This window comes from Sus scrofa, chromosome 17 (genome assembly GCF_054392235.1).
Source record: "Sus scrofa isolate SSC_HxYL_T2T_F1_AM1 chromosome 17, Sscrofa_HxYL_maternal_Yorkshire_Landrace_v2.0, whole genome shotgun sequence".
Classification (NCBI taxonomy): Eukaryota; Metazoa; Chordata; class Mammalia; order Artiodactyla; family Suidae; genus Sus; species Sus scrofa.
In genome coordinates, this window is record NC_139399.1 from 41,465,956 (window position 1) to 41,489,748 (window position 23,793).

The 23,793-nt window shown below is 39.9% G+C and overlaps 1 protein-coding gene across 10 annotated transcripts; it reads left to right on the plus strand.

Annotated features, from left to right (window-relative positions):
• Positions 1-289: 289 nt before the first annotated feature.
• LOC100626120 (signal-regulatory protein beta-1) lies at positions 290-23,449 on the plus strand. 10 transcript variants are annotated; one of them, XM_085003474.1, is made up of 8 exons: positions 311-708; positions 1,409-1,545; positions 5,209-5,556; positions 7,451-7,801; positions 11,802-11,942; positions 18,388-18,738; positions 22,133-22,447; positions 22,638-23,449. In XM_085003474.1, the coding sequence occupies exons 5-8, from the start codon at positions 11,924-11,926 to the stop codon at positions 22,955-22,957; spliced, it is 1,005 nt and encodes a 334-aa protein (XP_084859600.1). In that variant the 5' UTR covers positions 311-708; positions 1,409-1,545; positions 5,209-5,556; positions 7,451-7,801; positions 11,802-11,923; the 3' UTR covers positions 22,958-23,449. The 10 variants fall into 10 exon arrangements, with proteins under 10 accessions (XP_084859601.1, XP_084859594.1, XP_084859599.1 ...); XM_085003468.1 differs by lacking the exon at positions 11,802-11,942 and having other exon boundaries at positions 298-708; XM_085003473.1 differs by lacking the exon at positions 11,802-11,942 and having other exon boundaries at positions 298-708; positions 7,712-7,801; positions 18,649-18,738.
• The last annotated feature ends 344 nt before the right edge of the window (positions 23,450-23,793 follow it).

Genomic DNA, 23,793 nt, shown 5'->3' on the forward strand with positions numbered 1-23,793 from the left:
GATTTCAAGGTCGAAGGATATATAGGTCTATATGATGGGCTCAAGATTATCCATTTACTAGGAAGTAGTATCAGGAATTGAACCTAAAATGTATCTGATTTCAAAGCCAGTGCTCTTGATCATTATGCCACCAAGAACCCCACACTCTAAAGACTTTAGAGTCCAACAGAGATCTCGAAGATGGCTGAAGGTGGGAGAAAGGATAGAATGATGGAGGCTAGAGAAGAGAGCCTGTCTAGTTCTCAGCGGGGTCCACAGATGGGTTTCCCAGTGTGGAATTCATTATTCCAAAACAATGGGTTAGAATGGTGACATCACCAGGGGAGGGGGGAGTCTTGTCATCTCATAGAGGATGTTTGGGCCCCACTCTGCATTCTCCCCTTCTAACACCCCTCCTGGCCTTGACATCCAGACCGTCCTTGAAGAAAAGGCAGGGATCACAAGGCAGCAATGGAGAAACAGCCATAACAGTCAGTGTCTGACTGTGGATGCTTGGACATTAAAGGGTGGCCAGTTGACAGTGAACCAAGAGTCCCTGGAGATAATTTTTGTGCTTGTCTTGAGCCCATTCTAGAGGTGAGAGAGAAGGAGAAGAACATGCCAGTTCCTCCCTGTTTCTGAGAGTGTTTCTTCTCCCCCTCCACTCCATTACTACAGAGCTGGCCCCAGACCCAGTACGGACGGGAGAGGCAGCCCTCAGTTTCCCAGGTATGTTTCTATGTGTGTTGCTTTTCTTCTTGGAGTGTTCCCCACAACCCCACCTTCCCCATAGGCCCCTCTATCCTGTAAATCACAATTAGTCACCATCTCCAAAATGCTAATCTTTTTCCCAGTCAAAAACAATTCCTCTGCAGGAAGAAGAAAAGAGACAACTTCCTATATTATACGCAGGGGCCCACAGCAAAGTGAGATGGCCATGGCAGACACTGCATTAGGGCTCCTTTTATACCTTTACACTTCTGGAGTGGGGAGGAAGAATTTCTCATAAAGTTCAACTCCATTGCCAAGAGGACAAAGCCATAGACACCTTGCCTCCTCTCTGCAACTGTGCAGCTCACTGAGGCCCAGATGTTGAGCTCATGCAGGAGCTATAACATACCTGCCCATCATGAGTTTCCAGAAGCATCTGGCCCAGGCTATGTCTCTGAGGATGATAGATAGGCAAGGACTGTGCTGTTAAGGAGAATCTCCAAGATGGGATGAGGCCCAGGAAGGAACACAAGCCTTGGGTGTCACACTCCTCAGCTCTGGAAACCCTGGACATTTCCAGCAGCAATTTACCAGCTCATAGCAACCTTGTCTGTCCAGTTTATAATCTCAAAGAAAAAGTGTCACAGATCCACAGTCTTTCCTCTCATCTTGACCCCCTTCTGACATCATGAAAGCAGGAACTGCCCTGTCTCCCCAGAGCACTGAGTCCCAGGCCTCTCCAGGACCAAACTCAGACAGAGAAGACTCCAAGGGCCACCACGATGCCCATCCCCGTTTCCTCATCCTGCCCACATCTGCCATCCCTGCTGCTGGCTCTGCTGCTGAAACTCACAGGTGAGTGGGACCTCCTTCAGTCTGTTTACTGTTTTCTCCCCCTCTGTTTCCCTGAATTTCTTTTGGAAGGCATTTCTTTGTCACATTGCAAAAACAGGCAGAATTTAGTGCTCTAGATTGGAATGGTCCCCAGCTCACAAAAATCTCCCAGTGGCTGTGTCTGTTCCACAGTCTTTTATTCAGGTAGTGGGGCTCACCGTCATGGTCAGAGAGCTGAGCACAGCAAGCATCACAGCTCTCATCCCCCACCCACTGGGACCAAAAGACCTGTCCTTTAAATTTATTACTACTGCAAAAATGCTACCTGCCAAACAAAGAAAAACGTGTTAGAAAAGATGAAGTTTTAAAGCAAGAAAGGAATCCGCAATGCCTCCATGAGGAGTTAATCACTGTTAAAATTTTGTAGAGGTCTGAGTGCTCATAGAACATTGGCCAGAAGGACACACTATAGGTCACTTTATGTCAGTGATGGAAGCTGAGCCCTACATTCTCCCCAGCATAACTGTGTGGTTTGCTGGAAAATCTAAACAGGCTTGTGAAATCTCTTCCCCAAGAACATTGATCATCCAACATGGTAGAAGCTTTGAGTCCCAGCTGCCAAAGCAGATAGCTTGAGAGGTTTAGACCAAATGAAAGAGGAAGCAATACCACTATCTGAGTATGAGAATGGAGGAGGAAAGCTTGCATCTTGAGAGAATAAAATATATGAGGCACCCAGGTCCACTGGAGACATTTCAACAAACATCTAAAGAAGAATTAACACTAACCTTATACAATTTCTTTAAGAAAATAGAAAAAAAAAGGTAACCCTTCCCAACTCATTTTATGAGGAAATCATTACCTTGATAGCAAAAGTAGATAAAAACTGTACATAAAAAAGAAAACTATAGCCAATATCTGTCATAATCTTAGATGCAGTATTCCTCAACGAAATATTGGCAAATAGAATGTAACATTGTATAATGTTATATACTATGACTAAGTTGGATTTATTCCAGACATGCAAAACTGTTTCAACACCTCAAACTCAATCATTGCAATTAATCACATCAAGTTAAAGAAGAAAAAAATAATTGCATGATATATCAATTGATGCAGAAAAAGCACTTGACAGATCCAATACCCACTAATGATGAAAACTCTCAACAAACTAGAAATAGGGAGGAATTTCCTCAACTTGGTAACACCTACAAAAACCCTACAGCTATCACTATACCCAATGGTGAAATACTGAATGTTTTCTTCCTAAGGAAGAAGGCAAGCATGTTTATTCTCACAACATTTATTCAACATAGTGGAGAGAGAGAAAGAGAGAGGAAGAAGGAAAGGAATATAGCCTGGATATGAAGAAATAAAGCTGTTTGCAGATATCAAGATTTTCTACAAAGAATATCCCAAAGACTCTGCTAAACTGCTAAAAAAAATCCACAATCAAAAAATTCCCAAAGCTAAGTGAGTTCAGCAAAATCAATTGTACTTCTACATACCAAAACAAACATATCATCATTTACTTTAGCTCCAAAAAAATGGCATATTTAGGTATAAAATTAATATGTACAAAATCTGTATGAAGAAAGCTACAATATTGACAAAAGACATCGAAGAACTAAAGAGGTGTATTTGTTTATATACAAATATATATTCCATGTTTATGGATAATAAGATCAATATTGTCAAGATATTAGTTCTTTCCAGCTTGATCTATAGATTAAATGCAATCCCAATTGAAACCCAGTAAGTTATTTTGTGGATATTTACAAATTGATTCTAAAGTTTATATGAAGGGGCAGAAGACCCAGAAGAACCAAAACATTATTAAAGGACAATCACCTTTCACAAAAATTAACTGAAAATGGATCACCAACCTAAATGTAAATCATAAAACTATAAAACTCTTAGATAATATAGAAGAAAATATAGATGACCCATGGTATGGCAATGAATTTTTTTTTTTTTTTGTCTTTTTGCTATTTCTTTGGCCGCTCCCGAGGCATATGGAGGTTCCCAGGCTAGGGGTTGAATCAGAGCTGTAGCCAATGGCCTACACCAGAGCCACAGCAATACAGGATCCGAGCCGCATCTGCAACCTACACTACAGCTCACGGCAATGCCAGATCCTTAACCCATTGAGCAAGGCCAGGGATAGAAGCTGCAACCTCATGGCTCCTAGTCAGATTCGTTAACCACTGCACCACAATGGGAACTCCGGCAATGAATTTTTAAAAATAATAGTGTTTATATTTCAATGCAATTTTAGGGTCACAGCAAAATTGGTCAGAAGGTATAGGAATTTTTCATACTACTCCCTGCTCCTACACATCATTGCCTCACCCATTTTCAGCATCCTGCACCAGAGTGGTACATTTGCTACAATTGATGAAACTGCACTGGCAAATTATTAACACCTAAAGTCCACAGTTTGCACTACAGTTCACTCTTGGTATTGTATGTTCCATGAGTTTATCCCCCTTTCCATCCTAACCCCTGGTAACCACTCATATTTTTATCATCTCCTTGGTTTTCCATGTCATATAATTATAACGCTGCAGCATGTATACTCATCTTTTCGATTAGTAATAAACATTTAATTTTCCACCATATCTTTTCAGGACTTGTTAGCTCATTGATTTTCAGTGCTGAATAATATTCCACATCCTAGATTTACCACAATTTCTTATCCTTTCACCTACTTGCTTTCAAGTTTCGGCAATTATGAATAAAGCTGCTATAAACTATGAGGCCTCTCTCCTAGCTTCTGGCAGCCTCAAATGTTCCTTAAATTGTAGATGACATTCTTCCTGTGTGTTCATATCATCTTTCTATGCACGACAGCTGAGCTAAGACGTGCCTGAATTCCTGATTCATATAATCTATGAAATAGTAAATATGTGTTTTTAAGCCACTAATTTTGTGGTAGGTAATTAATTGTTGAGAAATTAAAATAAATATGCTAGGATTGAGAACACATTCAGGATAAAAATCTCCCACAGTTTTGTAGAACTTCCTTTGTATATAGTCTGGGCCACTTCATGAACCAATGTCAATGCTCTTAGACCTAAGAACACATAACAAAAGCAATTAAGTACTAAGGAATGTGAATTTTGTTGGATTGGGTTGAACATCAGTGAACATGAAACACTGTAATAGCTGAAATGTTTTCACACGCCAATAACCAATTTTCACCCCTTGGGGAAAATATAAATTTCGTGGAGAATGCAAGTCTCTGGGCACATGAGATAAGTGGGCTTCCACATAAAGAGAGGGAGATGTCTCTGTAAAGCTGCACTCAATATAGTATGTTGGTTATCAGCACAATGCCTTTAGCTTAAGGTCTTATCTCTAATTTTGGAGCATAAAGAAAAATCTGACTCAAATACCTCTTCACACTTTTAATATAAATGTTTTCATTGGTTCATTGAAAATGTTTATTGAGTGCCTACTATGCTCTATAGCCTGATGCAGAAGGACGGTCCCATTCTCCTTTCTATACACTAGTCCCCTTCTCCTCATCCTATATGGCAGTCAAATTTGTAATTTTCATACTTTGGTGCCAGTACATGTCGCTGAAGAGTGTGCAATCAGACTCCATCTTGAACCAGACCAGACCCAGATATTTTGCTCCAAGTCAAGGAACATGAGAAATGACACAAAGTTTCTTTCCAGGAACTTCAGGGGAAGAGTTCCAGGTGAAACAGCCTGAAACTTCAGTGTCAGCCAAGGCTGGAGATGTCATAACCCTGGCCTGCAACATTCCTGCCCAGTCCCCAGTAGGGCCTGTCTTGTGGTTCAAGGAGACTGGGCCAGAAAGAAAATTAATCTACAGTTTCAATGGAAGCCAATTCCCCCGAGTATCCCAAGTGGCAAACTCAGTGGCTAACCAAACAGACTATTCCATCCGAATCAATGATGTGTCGCCTAAGGATGTTGGCACCTATTACTGTGTGAAGCTGACAATAGGACATCCTGACATGGACTACGTATCTGGTCCAGGCACCTATGTATCCGTGAATGGTGAGTACAGTCTTAGAAACTCCATCTTTCAGATTTTTAAGATAAACTGTTAAAAATCCTCAAAATGTACCAAATCATTAATACACACTGGATACTTTGGCCTTTCATTCACAAACTTCCCTTAAGGCTGGAATTCCACGGATGGCCCTTCTGGGATCCCAGGCCAAATATTGAATCAAGCCTGTTGAAAGGCCTTGGCCTTCTCTAATGGCCAGCACCACCAGAAATTGAATACAGAGCAATGGATATTCCCAGTTGAAAAGATATTGGGTAGGTAAAATGCACTGTATACATACACTGCATGGCCCAAAAAGTTAGAAAACTGAGACTTGGAAGGCTGACTAGCCTTCCTGAAGCTTAGGGATAAACCTGGACCCACAAACATGTGTTCTGTCTATTATGACCCATTTCTCAACTCTATAAACACGTGCAACTATGTCTTCACTTAGTTGAGATTCAAGACAGAATCCCAACCATGTTGAAGTTTGACCCCAAATGCCTAGTATCTCCTGAACCAAATAAAAGGAATATTCAGGTAGGCGGAATCACCAAAAAGCCTGCACAATTTCACTCACCCATTTCCAACTAAAGTGAGATTGAGCCCTGGTGGCATGTACCAGAGGGGTCACCACAATCCAGCCAGGGGCCTTGTTCCCCAAAGGACTTCCATGGCTGCGTGTGTCCTCCTACCACGGCCAGGAGTAGTTTCTAGGGAATCGTGAGGCCAGAAGGAGGGATACTCAGTGTTGCCCACTCCCAGGTCTTCTTAGAAAAGCCCTCCTGGAGGGGTTCAGCCACTCTCCTGGATCTCAACCCTTCCCTGGTCTGCCCTAAGACTGGTACTTCCAGCTCTGTGGTTCTCTTATTCTCGGGGGACAAGCAGTGCTGCTTACTCCCTGACACTCTCTGAATTAATTCCATGAAATACAGAGAGATTAGGGTGTCCCTTTGTTCTGCCGGGAGAAAGGATCTTCCCCAGCAAAGGTTTCCTTAAATCCAGACACATTCCATGGCATGCAACCAACCAGGAACCATACCCGTATTTCTTTCAAGCTGAAAAATGGGAATATGGGTGGCTTACCTGCCGTGCTCTCCTGGCCTCACCAGACAAAAGAGTTTCCTTCTCTCCCTAACCTGTATCTCAGGCCATCTGTGCTCTGGAGGCTTTGACAATCTGAAAGGAGAGATTAGTACCAGGACCTGACATCACGGTGGTGGTAGTGGGGGTGAGGGCTCAGGGATGGACCCTCCAAAACTGATGAAATCCCTTGAGGCTCTACCCTCTTTCAGCTGAAGAGCATAAACTGTCCCCCTCTTCCCTCTTGAGGAGATGAGCAGAGCACCCACACTCTGCCTTCAAAAGCATACGCCCACCTGATATTTAGGTTCCCCACCTCTTGGCTTCCCCTGTCTCCACACCTCTCAGCACTAATGCTTCCGCAACAGCAGAGGCTGATTGCCCTTCAGAGGAGAGATGAAGGCCAATCCCAAACTCTCTGACTGTGTGCGGTAGACGGAAGGGACTTGGATCCATCTCCAAATGTATTGACCAATTGTTGGCATTTTCCCTGGCAAGAAGGACCCGTCCCTGTGAACACCTCCATCCACAATCCCACAATCCCTCCCCCTCCATCCTCCTCTTCCCTTGCCCAGGGGCTGAGAAATGCAACTGGGGAGGTGATGCATCTCAACCTCTGAACTGACTTCCCTCCCTCCGTTTGCACTCAGGGAAGCAGCTGCCACTGCTTTCGCTTACAGAGGCCCCTCTGACCTCAGTATATGTCACTAAGACAATTAGTGTGAATGAGGCCCAACAGTGATCTGCATCCAGTTTCCTTAATCCTGCCTGGGTCAGAACAAAAGAAATGGGAGATGATTTTGAGTTTCTTTCCAGGAACCACAAACGAGATGCTCAAGGTGCAACAAGCCGAGCTATCACAGACGGTATCACCTGGGGAAACACTCACCTTGAGCTGCAGTGTACCAGATTCATTTCCAAAGGGACCCGTCCTGTGGTTCAAGGGGACTGGACCAAATCGTCAGTTAATCTACAGTTTCAGAGGAGGTCTCTTTCCCAGAGTAAAGAAAACTGGAAACACGACCAAAGCTGGCAACACAGACTTTTCCATCCGCATCAGTGAAATCTCTCTTGCAGATGCTGGTACCTACTTCTGTGTGAAGTTCAAGGAAGGGAAACCTGACATAGAGTATCAGTCAGGTCAGGGCACCCAGGTGACTGTGACTGGTAAGTTGGACTCCTATACCTTCTCTCGTGTGACGTCATCTCAGTAAAAGTCCTCCAGTCATTGAACAACTACATTTACCCTAAATACTATTGAAGGTAAACGTACGTTTCATCTTGTCATCTCTCAGCAACCTGTGATTTAAGTGTTTTGCAAGAGAATCTGACAGTCAGAAAAGTCAATGAGTAATGGGAAATATTTTGTTTAACATTCCAACATTCAACCCACCCCGAATAGGGAGGCTAAATCACTTAAGGTAATTCCATGTCCTTTACTGGCAAGTGACTCAAATATTAAGCCGATTTGTGTCCATAAGAGAAATCTGGGTAACTAACGCAATTCTCTCTCCTGTTGGCTAGGAACAAGCAATAATTTTGCCCCAGATACTTCAGACAGACATCTTTTGACCACGAGGGGAACCAAATTGAGGAAAACTCTACTCTAGAGAAGTGCAAAAATGCAAAGAATGTGGGCTGACAGCATTAAACAGCCATATTGTTCCTGGTTCCAACCCCACCTCTGGACTTCCAGTTATAGGAGAGAAAACATCTTTAAGCCAGTTTGCTAAAGTCAGCACCGTCCTAATGGGTGCCAGCTGATAAAGAGCATCCACAAAGCACTGAAGTACAATTTCAAATCACTTTTTCCTGTTCCTACAGCTTTACTTTTTTTATTTTGTTATGACCTCTGAACTCTGAGTATATTTAGCCTGAGAAATCATTAAATTGTTCATACTATTAAATTACTATTTATTGGGCATCTACTATATCCTAATCATTTTTCTCATATTATTTTATTTACCTACACAGCAACTTCAGCATAAGGATGCATGTCCTCCCTGTATAGATGAGTAAACTGAGACTCAAGGAGATTCAGGAGGACATAGGGTAGGAAATAGCAGTGCAATTGGTCTGGGCTCCCTCCAGTATGCTCTATATTAGTGAAGAACCTTTCCTTACAAGGAATAAGAACTCAATACATTAGTTTAAACAACAACAACAATAAAGAAGGAGTTCAGTGATCCTGTAGCTTAGGAGGATTCTAGTTTCTTCATAGCATCCAATGCAGGAATCAAGAACTAAAGGTCTGAATTTGGGCTCCAGTCTCCAAGGCTCTTATTCTCTGAAATTCTCTCATTCTATCTCTTCCTGGATTTGTCTTTCTGGCTTGCACGTAGGCCTACTCAAATGATAAAGAAAATGTTGGCATTCATCCCTTAATCTTAGCAAGCAGGACGGAAAGAGCTTCTTTTTCCCAGACTCTGCAAATGAGTCCCATTGAATCTCAAATTTGCATTCACTGTGCCTTTCACTTACTCATTATGGCAAAGGAGAGGAGGTGTTAGGTAGGGAAACTGTTGCCCCAATGAAGCAAATGCTTAACAGACTGAAAACATGTGTCCACTGCAAGGTGTAAATCCTTCATTTAACACATGAGATGCAGAGATTGGGTTCGCCTGAAGGCACTAAGGCAGACTTCTTACTCCCATAATCCTTTAGGTTTCTGGCTTTGCCTTCTTCCTCACAAGAAGACCCCAGTTAGAGTAGAGGTTGTGGGTATGTGTGAGGATGATTTAAAGGGAAAATATTGCAAATGAGTTCAATTTCCCTATTAAAATCCAAATAGCCAGATATGTAGTAGATTTATGTCATTTCTATGTAATAAATGAAAAGCACACATACATGCAGTTTTTAAATACTGAGCTAAGTGTCAGTGTGCTGTGGTTGCTGTAGCTAATTGTCACAACTTTGGGGTTTCAAATAAGAGGAACAGACTTATGTGGATGGCATGACAGTGTGAGGAGCTTCACAAACCCACCTAGCAGGGAAACCTGCAAAAACATTTTCGAAAAACATTTAGAGGAGTGACACTAGCAAGATGGCAGACTAGGATGCCCCCAGCCTTTGTTCACCAGCCACAGGAAAGGAATCCAGTGAAAGCTGTAGGAATTAGCAATTTTTTTTTACACTGATACCCCTCCACCAGCCTAGCATAAAGGCACAGCTGGTAGGAAACCGAGGAAACATCCCATAACTGCTCCTCCCTTGGAAACCAAGTGGACCATGCATCCCACATTCTGGCTTGTCTGGGGGCTTCCAGAGGAACTAGTTTCTGTCTCATCTGACTCAGAGCACTAATAGGAACAGCAGCACAGTTTAGAGGTGCAGCAAACAGAAGCCACTGAAGTGGTTCATTAGAGCTGCAGATACTATGCAGTTTCACAGGAAGACACTAGGGGAAATTAGAACTTGCGAGTTCTGGAGAAGAAACAGGCAAACTGTTTAGGGAATTTGAGATACACACACAAGCCTACAAAAGACACATCCCCAGAATCTAGCCAGGATGCTTGAAGAAGGTACTCCCCTGCACAAAGCCAGTCTGTAAAGAGATGGTTGTCTTAATCCATTCGGGCTAATATAACAAAACACCACACTGAGTAGTTTATGAATAATAGAAATTTACTTCTCTAACCCAAGAGCATGGCACCAGCATGGTCAAGTGAGGGCTTTCTTCTGGATCACAGACCTCTCTCATTGTATTTTCACGTGCCGCAAGAGGCTAGGGAGTTCCGTGTGGTCTGTTTTATAAGGCGTTAATGCCATTTATCGTGATTCCACATTCATGACTAAGCACCTCCTAAAGGCTCCACCTCCTAATACTATCACTTTTGGGGCATAGGGTTTCAACCTACGAATTTGGGGAGACACAAAAAATGGTCTGTTCAAATGCCCAGATCTCAACAAAAGATCAGAAAGCACACAAAAGGTAGGAAAACATAGCCTAATCAAATGAAAAACTCCAGAAGCTGACCCTAAAGAAACTTAGATCATGTCCTGGCTCACATGTAGGAGGAGAAAAATTAACTCTATTATCAGAGATCAACATTGTTGGCAGGAGTAAAACTAGCTCAGCATTGAGGTACCAACCCCTTAGACCCTGACCCAGCCTCTAACCAAGGCATACACAAAGGGGAACTCAGCAGATAAGCATAACCACAAGCCCTCAGGCTCCTGCCACTACTCCAACCAAGGCAGAGGCTGCAGTCACAGACCAGAGAAACCCATCTTCCTCAGGGCTTCTGCTCCAACCTTGGGCCTCGCTCCCACCCCCAGGGGGATGGTGACTGCCATTAAACACAGGAGAAGCCTCAAGTGGCATTTCATTCTGGCCCTAACCCCTCCACCTCCAAGCCCCACCTCACCCTAAGGTGGTGTCTGCCAGCACATCCTGGGTGAAGAAGTGACCCATCAGCACTCCAGCTGATCCAGCTCTCCTACCAAAGCCACTAGGAACATGTAGCCGGTACCACAAGGCTCCCACACAGGAGCCAGTCAGAAAAAGAAAACTACTGTATGATTCCACTTATTTGAGGTATCTGAAGTACTAAAATTTGTAGAAACAGAAAGTAGGAGTTCCGATCGTGGCTCAGCAGTTAATGAACCCGACTAGCATGGATGAGGACTTGGGTTTGATCCCTGGCCTCATTCAGTGGGTTAAGGATCCGGCGTTGCCGTGAGCTGTGGTGTAGGTTGCAGATGCAGCTCGGATCCCGCATTGCTGTGGCTGTGGCATAGACCGGCAGCTACAGCTCTGATTTGACCCGTAGCCTGGGAACTTCCATATGCCGCTGGTGCAGCCCTAGAAAGACAAAAAAAGAAAGAAAGAAAGAAAGAAAGAAAGAAAGAAAGAAAGAAAGAAAGAAAGAAAGAAAGAAAGAAAGAGTGAGTAGTCAAATTCAGAGTTGTGGTTACCAGAGACTGGAAGAAAAGGGAAATGAGAGTTGTTTTGCAAAATAAAGTTCAGTGTTGCAAAATAAAGTTCTGGTGGTCAATTTCATAATAATGTAAATATAATGAACAGTATTGAACTTTACACTTACAAATGGTTAAGCTGGTCTGAAAAAAGCACTGCAAAGAGCCAGAGACGTTTAACTTCATTGAGCTTCCAGAACTGGCTCTATGAATTTTTTTACATCTAATTGTTAATGTTTGTGTTTGACAGAACTTAGGCTGTGATTCTTGCTGTAACATATGACTTGGTGGTAAAGTTGTGGGGGAAGAAATTTAAAGCCTTTTCCAACTTCAACTATGAGGCTATCGACATCCATCTAAAAGATATTGCGCATGACCAGAATGAAATCAGGTCTGAAGTTTTTTTGAGTCTAGAAGATTTGTTTAAACTATATCAGTTTGAAACATAGTGTGGATTCTCAATTTCTGTTTTGGCAACCTTAAATTTTATTAATTACAAACCAAAAAATGTAGCTCCCATTTACTCTCACTATCATTTAATAACAGAATAAAAAGCTCAATGCCAAAGATATGTCATAAAGAACCACACTCTAAACAAATTTAGCTTTTGGTGCAGTTTTACTGAGAAGTAATTGACATATAACATTGTATTAGTTTAAGGTGTACAGCATATTCATGTGTTGTGTGTATATATTACAAAGTATTTACCACAGTTAGTCTAGTTAACATCCATCACCTCATATGGTCACAATTTTTTATCGTGTGAAGAATTTTTAAGATCTACTCTCTTAGCAACTTTCAAATATACAGCATAGTGTTATTAACTATAGTCACTATGCTATACTATACAACTCCAGAATTTATTTATCCTAGAACTGGAATTTTGTACCTATTGACTGACTACCATCACCTAGATTTCAAGAAACCACCAATCTGCTCTCTGTATCTATCAGTTTAAGGGTTTTTTTAGACGCCACATACAGGTGAAATAATATAGTATTTGTCTTTCTCTGTCTGGAATTTCTGGATCATATGGAGTTACATTTTTATTTTCTGAGGAACCTCTATACTGTTTTCCACAATGGTTACATCAATTTACATCCCCACCAGCAGTACAGAGTGTTCCTGTTTCTCCACATCCTTGCCAACAGGTTTTATTTCTTGGTTTGTTTGTTTGTTTGTTTGTTTGTTGTTAGCTATTCCAACAAGTGTGAGGTGTTGTCTCATTGTGGTTTCCATTTGCATTTCCATGCTGGTTTGTAATGCAGACATCTTTTCATGTGTCTGTTGGCCATCTGTTTTGTCTTCTTTAAGAAAATGTCTATTCAGGTCCTCTACCCGTTTTTCAATCAGGTTGTTTGGTTTTTTGATATTGAGTTGTATGAGCTTTTTATATACTTTGGATATATCATTTGCAAATATTTTCTTCCATTCAATTGGTGTCTTTTCATTTTGTCAAAGGTTTACTTTGTTGTGAAAAATCTTTTAAGTTAATTAGATCCTATTTATTTTTGCTTTTGTTTCCCTTGTCTGAGGACACTTATCCAAAAAAATATTACTAAGACCAATATCAAAATATCACAGCCTATGTTTTCTTCTAGGAAGTTTATGTTCTCAGGTCTTATATTTAAGTTCTAATCCATTTTGAGTTTGTTTTTGTATTTGGTGTAAGAAAGTGGTCCAGTTTCATTCTTTTTCCTATAGCTGTCCAGTTTTCCCAACACCATTTATTAAAGGCTGTCTTTATTCTTGTCTCCTTTGTCATAGATTAATTGATCATATAAACATGGGTTTATTTATAGGAGATCTATTCTGTTCCATTGATTTCTGTGTTTCTGATCCAGTACCATACTGGTTTTAGTACCATAGCTTTGTAGTACTGTTTTAAATCAGGGCACATGATACCTCCAGTTTTGTTCTTTTTTCTCAAGATTGCATTGGTCATTCTGAGTCTTTTGTGACAATAGACAATTGGAATTTTGACAGAGATTGTGTTAAACTTATATATTGCCTTGGGAAGTATGGAAATTTTAATATTGATTTTTTTCAATCCATGAACAAGGTATATCATTGTATATTATATAAATATATGTGCTACCTTCAATTTCTTTCACCAATGTCTTATAGTTTCCTAATGTAGGTATTTTACCTCATGGCTAAATTTATTCTTAGGTATTTGATTCTTTTTGAAGCAATTGTAAATGGGATTGTTTACTTCATTTCTCCTTCTGATAGTTTTTTATCAGCTTATAGATATGCAACAGATTTCTATATATTAATTTTGTACCTTGAAATTTTACTTAATTCATTAATTAGTTGTAATAGTTTTTTGGTAGAGTATTTGGGATTTTCTGTGTATAGTATCATGTATTTGCAAAATAGTGACAATTTTATTTCTTCCTTTCCAATTTGGATGCTTTTTTATTTCTTTTTCTTGCCTAGTCCCTCTCACTAGGTTTTCTAATACTATGTTGAATAAAGGTAGTAGGAATGGGTATTCTGGTCTTATTCCTGATCTCAGAAGTAAAGTTTTAAGGTTTCACTGTGGAGTATGATGTTGTCTGTGGGTTTGTCATATACTGCCTTTAATATGTTGAGATGTGTTCCCTCTATATTCACTTTATTGAGAGATTTTATCATAAATGATGCTGAGTTTTGTCAGATGCTTTTTTTGCATCCATTGAGATGATTACGTGATTTTTATCCTTCATTTTGTTAATGTCATATATCACATTAATATCACTAATGTCATTTTATGGATGTTAAACCATGCTTTCATCCCTGAAATGAATTGCACATGATCATGGCTTATGATCCATTTAATGTATTGTTGAATTTGGTTTGCTGTTTATCAGGGATAATGGTCTGTAATTTTTTCTTTCTTTCTTTCTTTTTTTTTTTTTTTTGGTAGTGTCTTTTTCTGGTTTTGGTATTAGGATAATTCCGGTCTTGTAAAGTGAGTTTGGAAGTGTTCCTTCCTCTTAAATTTTTTGGAATAATTTGAGAATAATAGAGATTAACTCTTCTTATATATGTTTGGTAAAATTCACCTGTGAGGACATCTACACCTGGACTTTTGTTCGTTGGCTATTTTTTTAATTACTGATTCAACTTAATTGGTCTATTCAGATTTTCTATTTCTTCATTACTGTATGTTTCTAGGAATTTACCCATTTCATTTAGGTTGTCCAACTTGTTGGCTTATAGTTGCCCTAGTATTCTCTTATGATCATTTGCATTTCTGTGGTATCAGTTGTAATGTCTCCTCTTTCATTGGGTTCTCTTTTTTTCTTTGGGTTCTCTTTTTTTCTTGATGAGTCTGGCTAAAACTCTACCAATTTTGATAATCTTTTCAAAGATCTAACTCAGTTTTATTATTTTTCTATTAATTTTAGTCCCTATTTCATTTATTTCCACTCTGATTCTAATTATTTCTTTCTTTATACTAACTTTATACATTTTTCTTTTTCTAGGTGCTTTAAACAAAGTTATTTGAGAGTCCTCATTTTTTGAGATAGGCCTTATGAACTCCATTCTTAGAACTGTTTTTTCTGTGTCCCCTAGATTTTGGAAAGTTGTGTTTTCACTTTCATTTGCCTCAGGGTAGTTATTAATTTCCTATTTAATTTCTTCATTGACCCATTGACTGTTTAGTAACTTGTTGTCTAGTCCCTACATATTTGTGGGGTTTTTTCCAGTTTTCTTCTTGTAATTGATTTCTAATTTCATACTGTGGTAGTTGTGGTTGGGAAAAAATGTTTGATATGATTCCAATCTTCCTAAATTTATTGAATTGTTTTGTGTCCTAACATGTGATCTATTGTGGAGAATGTTCCATGTATACTTGAAAGGTATGTGTACTCTGCTGCTTTTGGATGAAATGTTCCATACATTTTAAGTCCATCTGGCCTAATGTGTCATTTAAGCTCAATGTTTCCTTACTAATTATTTGTCTGGATGATTGGCCCATTTATATGAATATGGTATTAAAGTCCCCTACAATTATTGCATCGCTGTCTGAATCTCCCTTTATTTCTGTTAATATTTGTCTTATATATTTAAGTGCTTCTCTGTTGGGTGCATAAATGTTATCAAATGTCATATCTTCTTGCTGGTTTGGCCTCTTTATCATTATACAGTACCCTTCTTTGTCCTTTTTTAGAGTCTTTGTTTTAAAGTCAATTTTTTCATGTACATTGACTTCTTGGTCAAATTTAATTAACTATATATGCATGAGTTTATTTCTGGGCTGTTTATTCTGTTGCATTAATCTATGTATCTGTTTTTATACCAATACCATATTGTTTTTATTACTATCACTTTGTAATATAGTTTGAGGTCAGTAAATGATGCCTCCAACATTGTTCTCTTTTCTTGAGGTTTTTTTTTTGGTGATTTGAAATCTTCTGCAGTTTATTTAAATTTTAGGATTGACCTTACTTTTTCTATGAAAAATGTCCTTGGAAGATTGAAAGGGACTGCATTGAAACTGTAGTTGTTTGGATAGTATAGACATTTATAAATATTAATTATTTGAATTCATGAGCATAAACTATCTTATTTATTTTTTTCTCCATTTCTTTTAATAATGTCTTATATTTTCCAGTATATAGATCTTTCACCTCTTTGGTATAATTAATTCCCAGCTATTTTTTTGATGCAATTGTATATGTGATTGTTTCTTACCTTCTTTTGCTAATATTTCTTTACTACTATATAGAAATACTATATATTTTATATACTGATTTAGTATCCTGCAACTTTACTGAATTTTCTTATTAGTTCTAACAGATTTTTATGGAGTCTTTAGTGGTTTCTATATATAATATCATGTTATCTGCAAATAGTGGCATTTTTTACTTCTCCCTTTCTGATTTGAATGATTTTATTTCTTTTTCTTGCCTAGGTGCTCTCACTAGAATTCCCAATACTATGTTGAATGAAAGTGATAAGAGTGAGCATTTAGAGGGAGAAGGTTTCACTTTGGATTTGTAAAGATACGCTTTTAAAAATCTGTCACATGGGCCAAATCATTACTAGACACTGGATACTATGCCCATTCATCCATAAAAAACTCTATAGATTAGAATTCTACAGATAGCTTTTCTGATCATCCATTCTGGGGTCTTATGCCAAATATTGAATCAAGACATGTTACAGGTTATGCCCTTCTATGTGGCCAACTCCAACAGAACCCAATGAAATAGGGGAAAGGACATTCCCATATGAAAAGACAAAATGCAAAATGCAACTGTATGAGTGTGCTGCATGCTCCTAGAAGTGAAAAAACTAAGGTGCAGAAGATTGTCTGACTTTTGAAAGACATTAGGAACAATCCTGGAATGAAAACTATCCATCATGTCTCTTCTAACCTACTCTCTGAGGCTGAATTTCCCTTCACTGATCCTCATAGCCACATGTTAGCCTAATGCCTAATATCTCCTAACCAAAACAAAGGGATGTTCAGACAAGCAGGATCACCAAAAAGCCTGCACAATTTCACTCACCCATTTCCAACTAAAGTGAGATTGAGCCCTGGTGGCATGTACCGGAGGGGTCACCACAATCCAGCCAGGGGCCTTGTTCCCCAAAGGACATCCGTGGCTGCGTGTGTCCTACCACGGCCAGGAGTAGTTTCTAGGGAATCGTGAGGCCAGAAGGAGGGATACTCAGTGTTGCCCATTCCCAGGTCTTCTTAGAAAAGCCCTCCTGGAGGGGTTCAGCCACTCTCCCGGATCTTGACCTTTCCCTGGTCTGCTCTAAGACTGGTACTTCCAGCTCTGTGGTTCTCTTATTCTCGGGGGACGAGCAGTGCTTCTTATTCCCTGACACTCTCTGAATTAATTCCTTGAAATACAGAGAGATTAGGGTGTCCCTTTGTTCTGCTGGGAGAAAGGATCTTCCCCAGCAAAGGTTTCCTTAAATCCAGCCACATTCCATGGCATGCAACCAACCAGGAACCATACCCATATTTCTTTCAAGCTGAAAAATGGGAATATGGCTGGCTTACCTGCCGTGCTCTCCTGGCCTCACCAGACAAAAGAGTTTCCTTCTCTCCCTAACCTGTATCTCAGGCCATCTGTGCTCTGGAGGCTTTGACAACCTGAAAGGAGAGATTAGTACCAGGACCTGACATCACATGGGATACCAACGGTGGTGGTAGTGGGGGTGAGGGCTCAGGGATGGACCCTCCAAAACTGATGAAATCCCTTGAGGCTCTACCCTCTTTCAGCTGAAGAGCATAAACTGTCCCCCTCTTCCCTCTTGAGGAGATGAGCAGAGCACCCACACTCTGCCTTCAAAAGCATACGCCCACCTGATATTTAGGTTCCCCACCTCTTGGCTTCCCCTGTCTCCACACCTCTCAGCACTAATGCTTCCGCAACAGCAGAGGCTGATTGCCCTTCAGAGGAGAGATGAAGGCCAATCCCAAACTCTCTGACTGTGTGCGGTAGACGGAAGGGACTTGGATCCATCTCCAAATGTATTGACCAATTGTTGGCATTTTCCCTGGCAAGAAGGACCCGTCCCTGTGAACACCTCCATCCACAATCCCACAATCCCTCCCCCTCCATCCTCCTCTTCCCTTGCCCAGGGGCTGAGAAATGCAACTGGGGAGGTGATGCATCTCAACCTCTGAACTGACTTCCCTCCCTCCGTTTGCACTCAGGGAAGCAGCTGCCACTGCTTTCGCTTACAGAGGCCCCTCTGACCTCAGTATATGTCACTAAGACAATTAGTGTGAATGAGGCCCAACAGTGATCTGCATCCAGTTTCCTTAATCCTGCCTGGGTCAGAACAAAAGAAATGGGAGATGATTTTGAGTTTCTTTCCAGGAACCACAAACGAGATGCTCAAGGTGCAACAAGCCGAGCTATCACAGACGGTATCACCTGGGGAAACACTCACCTTGAGCTGCAGTGTACCAGATTCATTTCCAAAGGGACCCGTCCTGTGGTTCAAGGGGACTGGACCAAATCGTCAGTTAATCTACAGTTTCAGAGGAGGTCTCTTTCCCAGAGTAAAGAAAACTGGAAACACGACCAAAGCTGGCAACACAGACTTTTCCATCCGCATCAGTGAAATCTCTCTTGCAGATGCTGGTACCTACTTCTGTGTGAAGTTCAAGGAAGGGAAACCTGACATAGAGTATCAGTCAGGTCAGGGCACCCAGGTGACTGTTATTGGTGAGTATGTTTCCTCTACTCCTTGGTATATGATATCTTCTCAGTAGTAATACTCTCTATTCATTGAACAATTGCTCTATGGCAAATATTACTGAGAGTACTATGTACATTTAAATTTGTTTAACGGAGTTCCCGTCATGGCGCAGTGGTTAATGAATCCTACTAGGAACCATGAGCTTGCGGGTTCGGTCCCTGCCCTTGCTCGGTGGGTTAAAGATCCGGCGTTGCCGTGAGCTGTGGTGTAGGTTGCAGACGCGGCTCGGATTCCGCGTTGCTGTGGCTCTGGTGTAGGCTGGTGGCTACAGCTCCGTTTCGACCCCCTAGCCTGGGAATCTCCATATGCCACGGGAGCGGCCCAAGAAATAGCAAAAAGACAAAAAAAAAAAAATTTGTTTAACTATCTCAGGAACTTGTGAGTTAACTATTTTATAAGATGGGAAAGAGAAAGTTAGAAAGGTTAATGGAGTGATGAGAAATATTTTGTTTAACATTTCAATGTTCAACATTCCCCAATAGCTGAGCTAAACCAATTAAGGAAATGTCATGTCCCCTGTCAGTGGTTAACTCAAATATGAGACTGGTTTAAACCCATTTGGGTCCATAAAATAAAAGGACAGACTTGCAGAAAAATTGGGGATGCTGGTCATTCTCTTTCCCATGGAATGGAAACGAACAATTGTGTGGCCAATGTGTTCCATACAGATATAATCTCATCATAATAAGAATCAGTTGGAAAATCTGCTGTAGGTGAGTATGGAGATGTAAAAAGTGTGGTTTGCTAACATTGTATGGCCATACTGTCCTTCTTCCAACTCCATGTCTGGACTGATAGGAGAAAGAAAATATTTTGTTTAAATTAATTAACAATGGTAGTAGTATCCTAACAGATGCCCAGTGATAAAGTTTCCATCCACGGTGTGTAGAAATGCAATTGTGAATGAAAAACAACACAGAAATATATGGAGGCTAAACAATATGCTACTAAACAACCAATGGATCAATGAAGAAATCAAGAGGAAATCAAAAAATACCTAGAGACAAATGAAAACAAAAGATGATCCAAAACCTATGGGACACAGCAAAAGCAATTTTAAGAGGAAGTTTATAGCTATACAAGATTACCTCAGGAAATAAGAAAAATCATAAATAAACAACCCAACTTTATACTTAATGCAACTAGAGAAAGAAGAACAAACAAAACCCAAAGTTAGTAGAAGGAAAGAAATAATAAAGATAAGATCAGGGAAAAAAATGAAATAGAGACTAAGAAAAAAGGAAAGATCAATGAAAAAAGCTGATTCTTTGAAAAGACAAACAAAGTTGATAAGTCTTTAGCCAGACTCATCAAGACAAAAAGGGAGAGGGCCCAAATCAATAAAATTAGAAATGAAAAAGAAGTTACAGCCAATACCACAGAATACAAAGACCATAAAAGGCTACTATAAGCAACTATATGGCAAAAAAATGGACAACCTAGAAGAAATGGACAAATTCTTAGAAAAGTACAATCTCCTAATACTGAACCATGATGAAATAGAAAATATGAACAGACAAAATACTTGAGTTGGGTTTTTCTTTTTTGCTTTGAATGATTTTAAAATTTATATTCTTAAGTGAGAATGATCTATGTTCTGTAATTTTACTTTATATTATCCTTGTTGGAGTTTTGTTATTGAAGTTATTCTAGCTTCAAAAAATGAGATGGAAAGTGTGCCCTTTCTCTCTTCTCTAGGAAAAGTTATATGAGATTGAAATTGATTACTTCAATGTCTTTTATATCTTGCCTTGATATCATCTATACCTAAAGAAATTTTTTATTATTTTTTCCAAATAGTTTTATCAACTTTTTGATATAAGGATATAATCTGTTAGGAATTTTTCTATGTTCAGTGAGATTTATAAAACAATAATTATGCCCAACACAACATGTTGCCTGGCCCACTTTTTCACTGATCCTCAAACTCCCTATGTGTGGGTTTTCTGATCTCTTAATCTTTTAGTCAACAGATTTAATTGCGTTTTCTCTGTAAATTTATATTTTGTTTTTCTTTGTATTTTTGTGGTGTTGGTTGTAACTTCTCCTTCCAAGTTGTTATTTATTCATAACTTTTTCGTGCCTCATTGCATTGGCAGGAATATCCAGTACCTCATTGAGCAGATGCAGTGGAGTAGACATCCAGTTGTTGCTAATTGTAAAGGACATTCTTGTAAAATTTCACATTAAAGATGGCATGTTGTCTTGGGATTTTTGTAGATAAATAGCAGGCTAAGAAATTTTCCCTTCTAGGGAACCCTCCTGCACTGTTGGTGGGAATGTAAGCTGGTACAAGCACTATGGAAAACAGTATGGAGGTAACTTAGAAAACTATACATAGAACTACCATATGACCCAGCAATCCCACTCTTGGGCACATATCCGGACAAAACTTTCCTTGAAAAAGACGCACGCACCCGCATGTTCATTGCAGCACTATTCACAATATCCAAGACATGGAAACAACCCAAATATCCATTGACAGATGATTGGATTAAGAAGATCTGGTATATATCACACAATGGAATACTACTCAGCCATACAAAAGAACAAAATAATGCCATCTGCAGCAACATGGATGGAACTAGAGACTCTCATACTAAGTGAAGTAAGTCAGAAAAAGACAAGTATCATATGATTTCACTTATATCTGGAATATGATATATGGCGCAAATGAACCTTTCCACAGAAAAGAAAATCATGGACTTGGAGAACAGACTTGTGGTTGCCAAGAGGAGGGGGAGGAAGTGGGATGGATTGGGAACTTGGGGTTAATAGATACAGACTATTGCCTTTAGAATGGATAGGCACTGAGATCCTGCTGTATAGCACTGGGAACTATGTCTAGTCACTTACGATGGAGCATGATAATGTGAGAAAAATGAATGTATACTTGCATGTGTAACTGGGTCACCATGCTGTACAGTAGAAAATTGACAGAACACTGTAAACCAGCTATAACAAAAAAATAAATAAAAATCATTATGACTTATAAAAATAAGAAAGAAAGAAAGAAATATCCTTTCTATTCCTAGTTGTTTAAAAGCTATGAAATGAGAATAAGTAGTAGCAGGAATCAACAAAAAAAAATGGTAAAGATATAGGAATGTGGCTCCTCAACAGAGAAACAACGTGGCCTGAGGAAAGAGAACAAGCTATGTGACCAGAGAAACCCATATTCCAGTTCTGGCTCTGCCAACTTCTAGTAAGTCCCTTGCCTCTACCAGCCTCCTTTCCCTATGTATAAAATAGATATTATAACATCTATTCCTAGAGTTATCAGGATTAAAATTATCTAAAGCAAACACAAGACTGCCTAGCTCACCAACATTGATGATATATTATTCTTCCTTCTTGCAGCTCCACCTTCTCTGCCAGTGATCATAGGCCCCTTGGAGAAGGCTCTAATTGGACAGGCTGTGAATTTCAGCTGCATATCCTATGGTTTCTTTCCTGAAAACATCACCCTAAAGTGGTTCAAAAATGGGAAGGAAATCTCATCCCTCCAGACCCACGTGGTCAAGTTAAAGGAGAGCAATGTGTACAAAATCTCCAGTACTACTGAGGTCGTTTTGTCTCTACAGGACTTCTATGCTTATATCACCTGTGATGTGAACCACCTAAGCCTCCATTATCCTCTTCAAGGGACTGCTGATTTGTCTAAGACCATGCTAGGTAGGTGGCAGTCCATGTGACCAGGCTTTCATCTGGCTTTGGGGAATACTTCAGGGAATAGCCTAAATAATAACTGGACTCTGGAAACTGCCACATGCTATGTAGGTGCTAAGTAAATGGCCATCAAGTAATAAGTAAGAGAGATCTGTTCATTTCTTGAAATCTGAAACTTTGTCCTCCACTATTTCAGTTCCACCCACCATGTCTATTTTTGAACACCCTGTCTCAAAGAACAAGATCAATGTCACCTGCAAGGCAAAGAAGTTCTACCCCAAGGGCATATGGCTGACCTGGCTGAAGAATGGAAATGTGTCTCGGATTGATAAGACCCTGACCCCTACCAAGAGGAGAGATGGACTATACACTGTGCAGAGCTCAATCCTGGTGAACAAACCTCATGAAATAGAGGACACTGTGCTCACCTGCCAGGCAGAACAAGATGGGCAGCAGGAGGTCACTTCAAAAATGACGTTTTTGGTTTCTGCTCATCTGGACAAGCATAAAAAGTAGCCAATGGCAAGTCATCCATGACTTAGTTAAGGAGGCTATTATCTTTCCTTAAAACATTCTTCTCCATATTGTAAGATTTTTGAATTATAAAAGCAGAGCGCTTCCCCCCACACACACACACACATCTACACAATCCAAATAACTCGAAATGATACAATGCACATTAGTAACTACTAAAAAACAATACACCCAACTAAACAGAGAGATCTCCTGTTTATGATTTTTTCAGATCCTTTAAGGTCTCATCTAGCTACAAATTTGGTTTCAGATACTTGGTTGTGAGAGGACTAGATAAGTTCTAGTTTCTTGCCAAACCAAGAAATCAATGTTCTCTTGAATGTCCTTAATGATTTCTTGGAGGAGATTTTTTTTATTATTCCCTCAGTTCCTATTGAGCTCAAGTCCTATGCTGAGCAAGTAAGCCTTGAAATTATCCAAAAAGGAATATGTTTATACTCCACTTACTACTAGAATAAACAAACAATCCTGTAACCTGTGCCCTGATGTGTTGCTATTCTCCTAGTACCTTTTGGATGTCTGGATATCCTGTACTTTCTAGATCTAGAGGGGGAGAAATGGTGAGCATAGTATTTCAGACATTGGTTTGACTCTCAGTAACTTGTGACCCCAAAGACTTTCCTAAAATCTCTGAGCTCCAATTTTCTCACCAACATGGAGGATAATAATTCTTATCTCATGGGACTGCGCTGGGGAGCATGCAATGTCATATGAGATGATTAAATGATTGAGGCTGTCCCTCTCATTTTCTGGATGAAGCACAACCCAATAGTATGAGAGGTATTGTGTCTCCCTGGCCTCCTGCTTCAGGTTTCTGT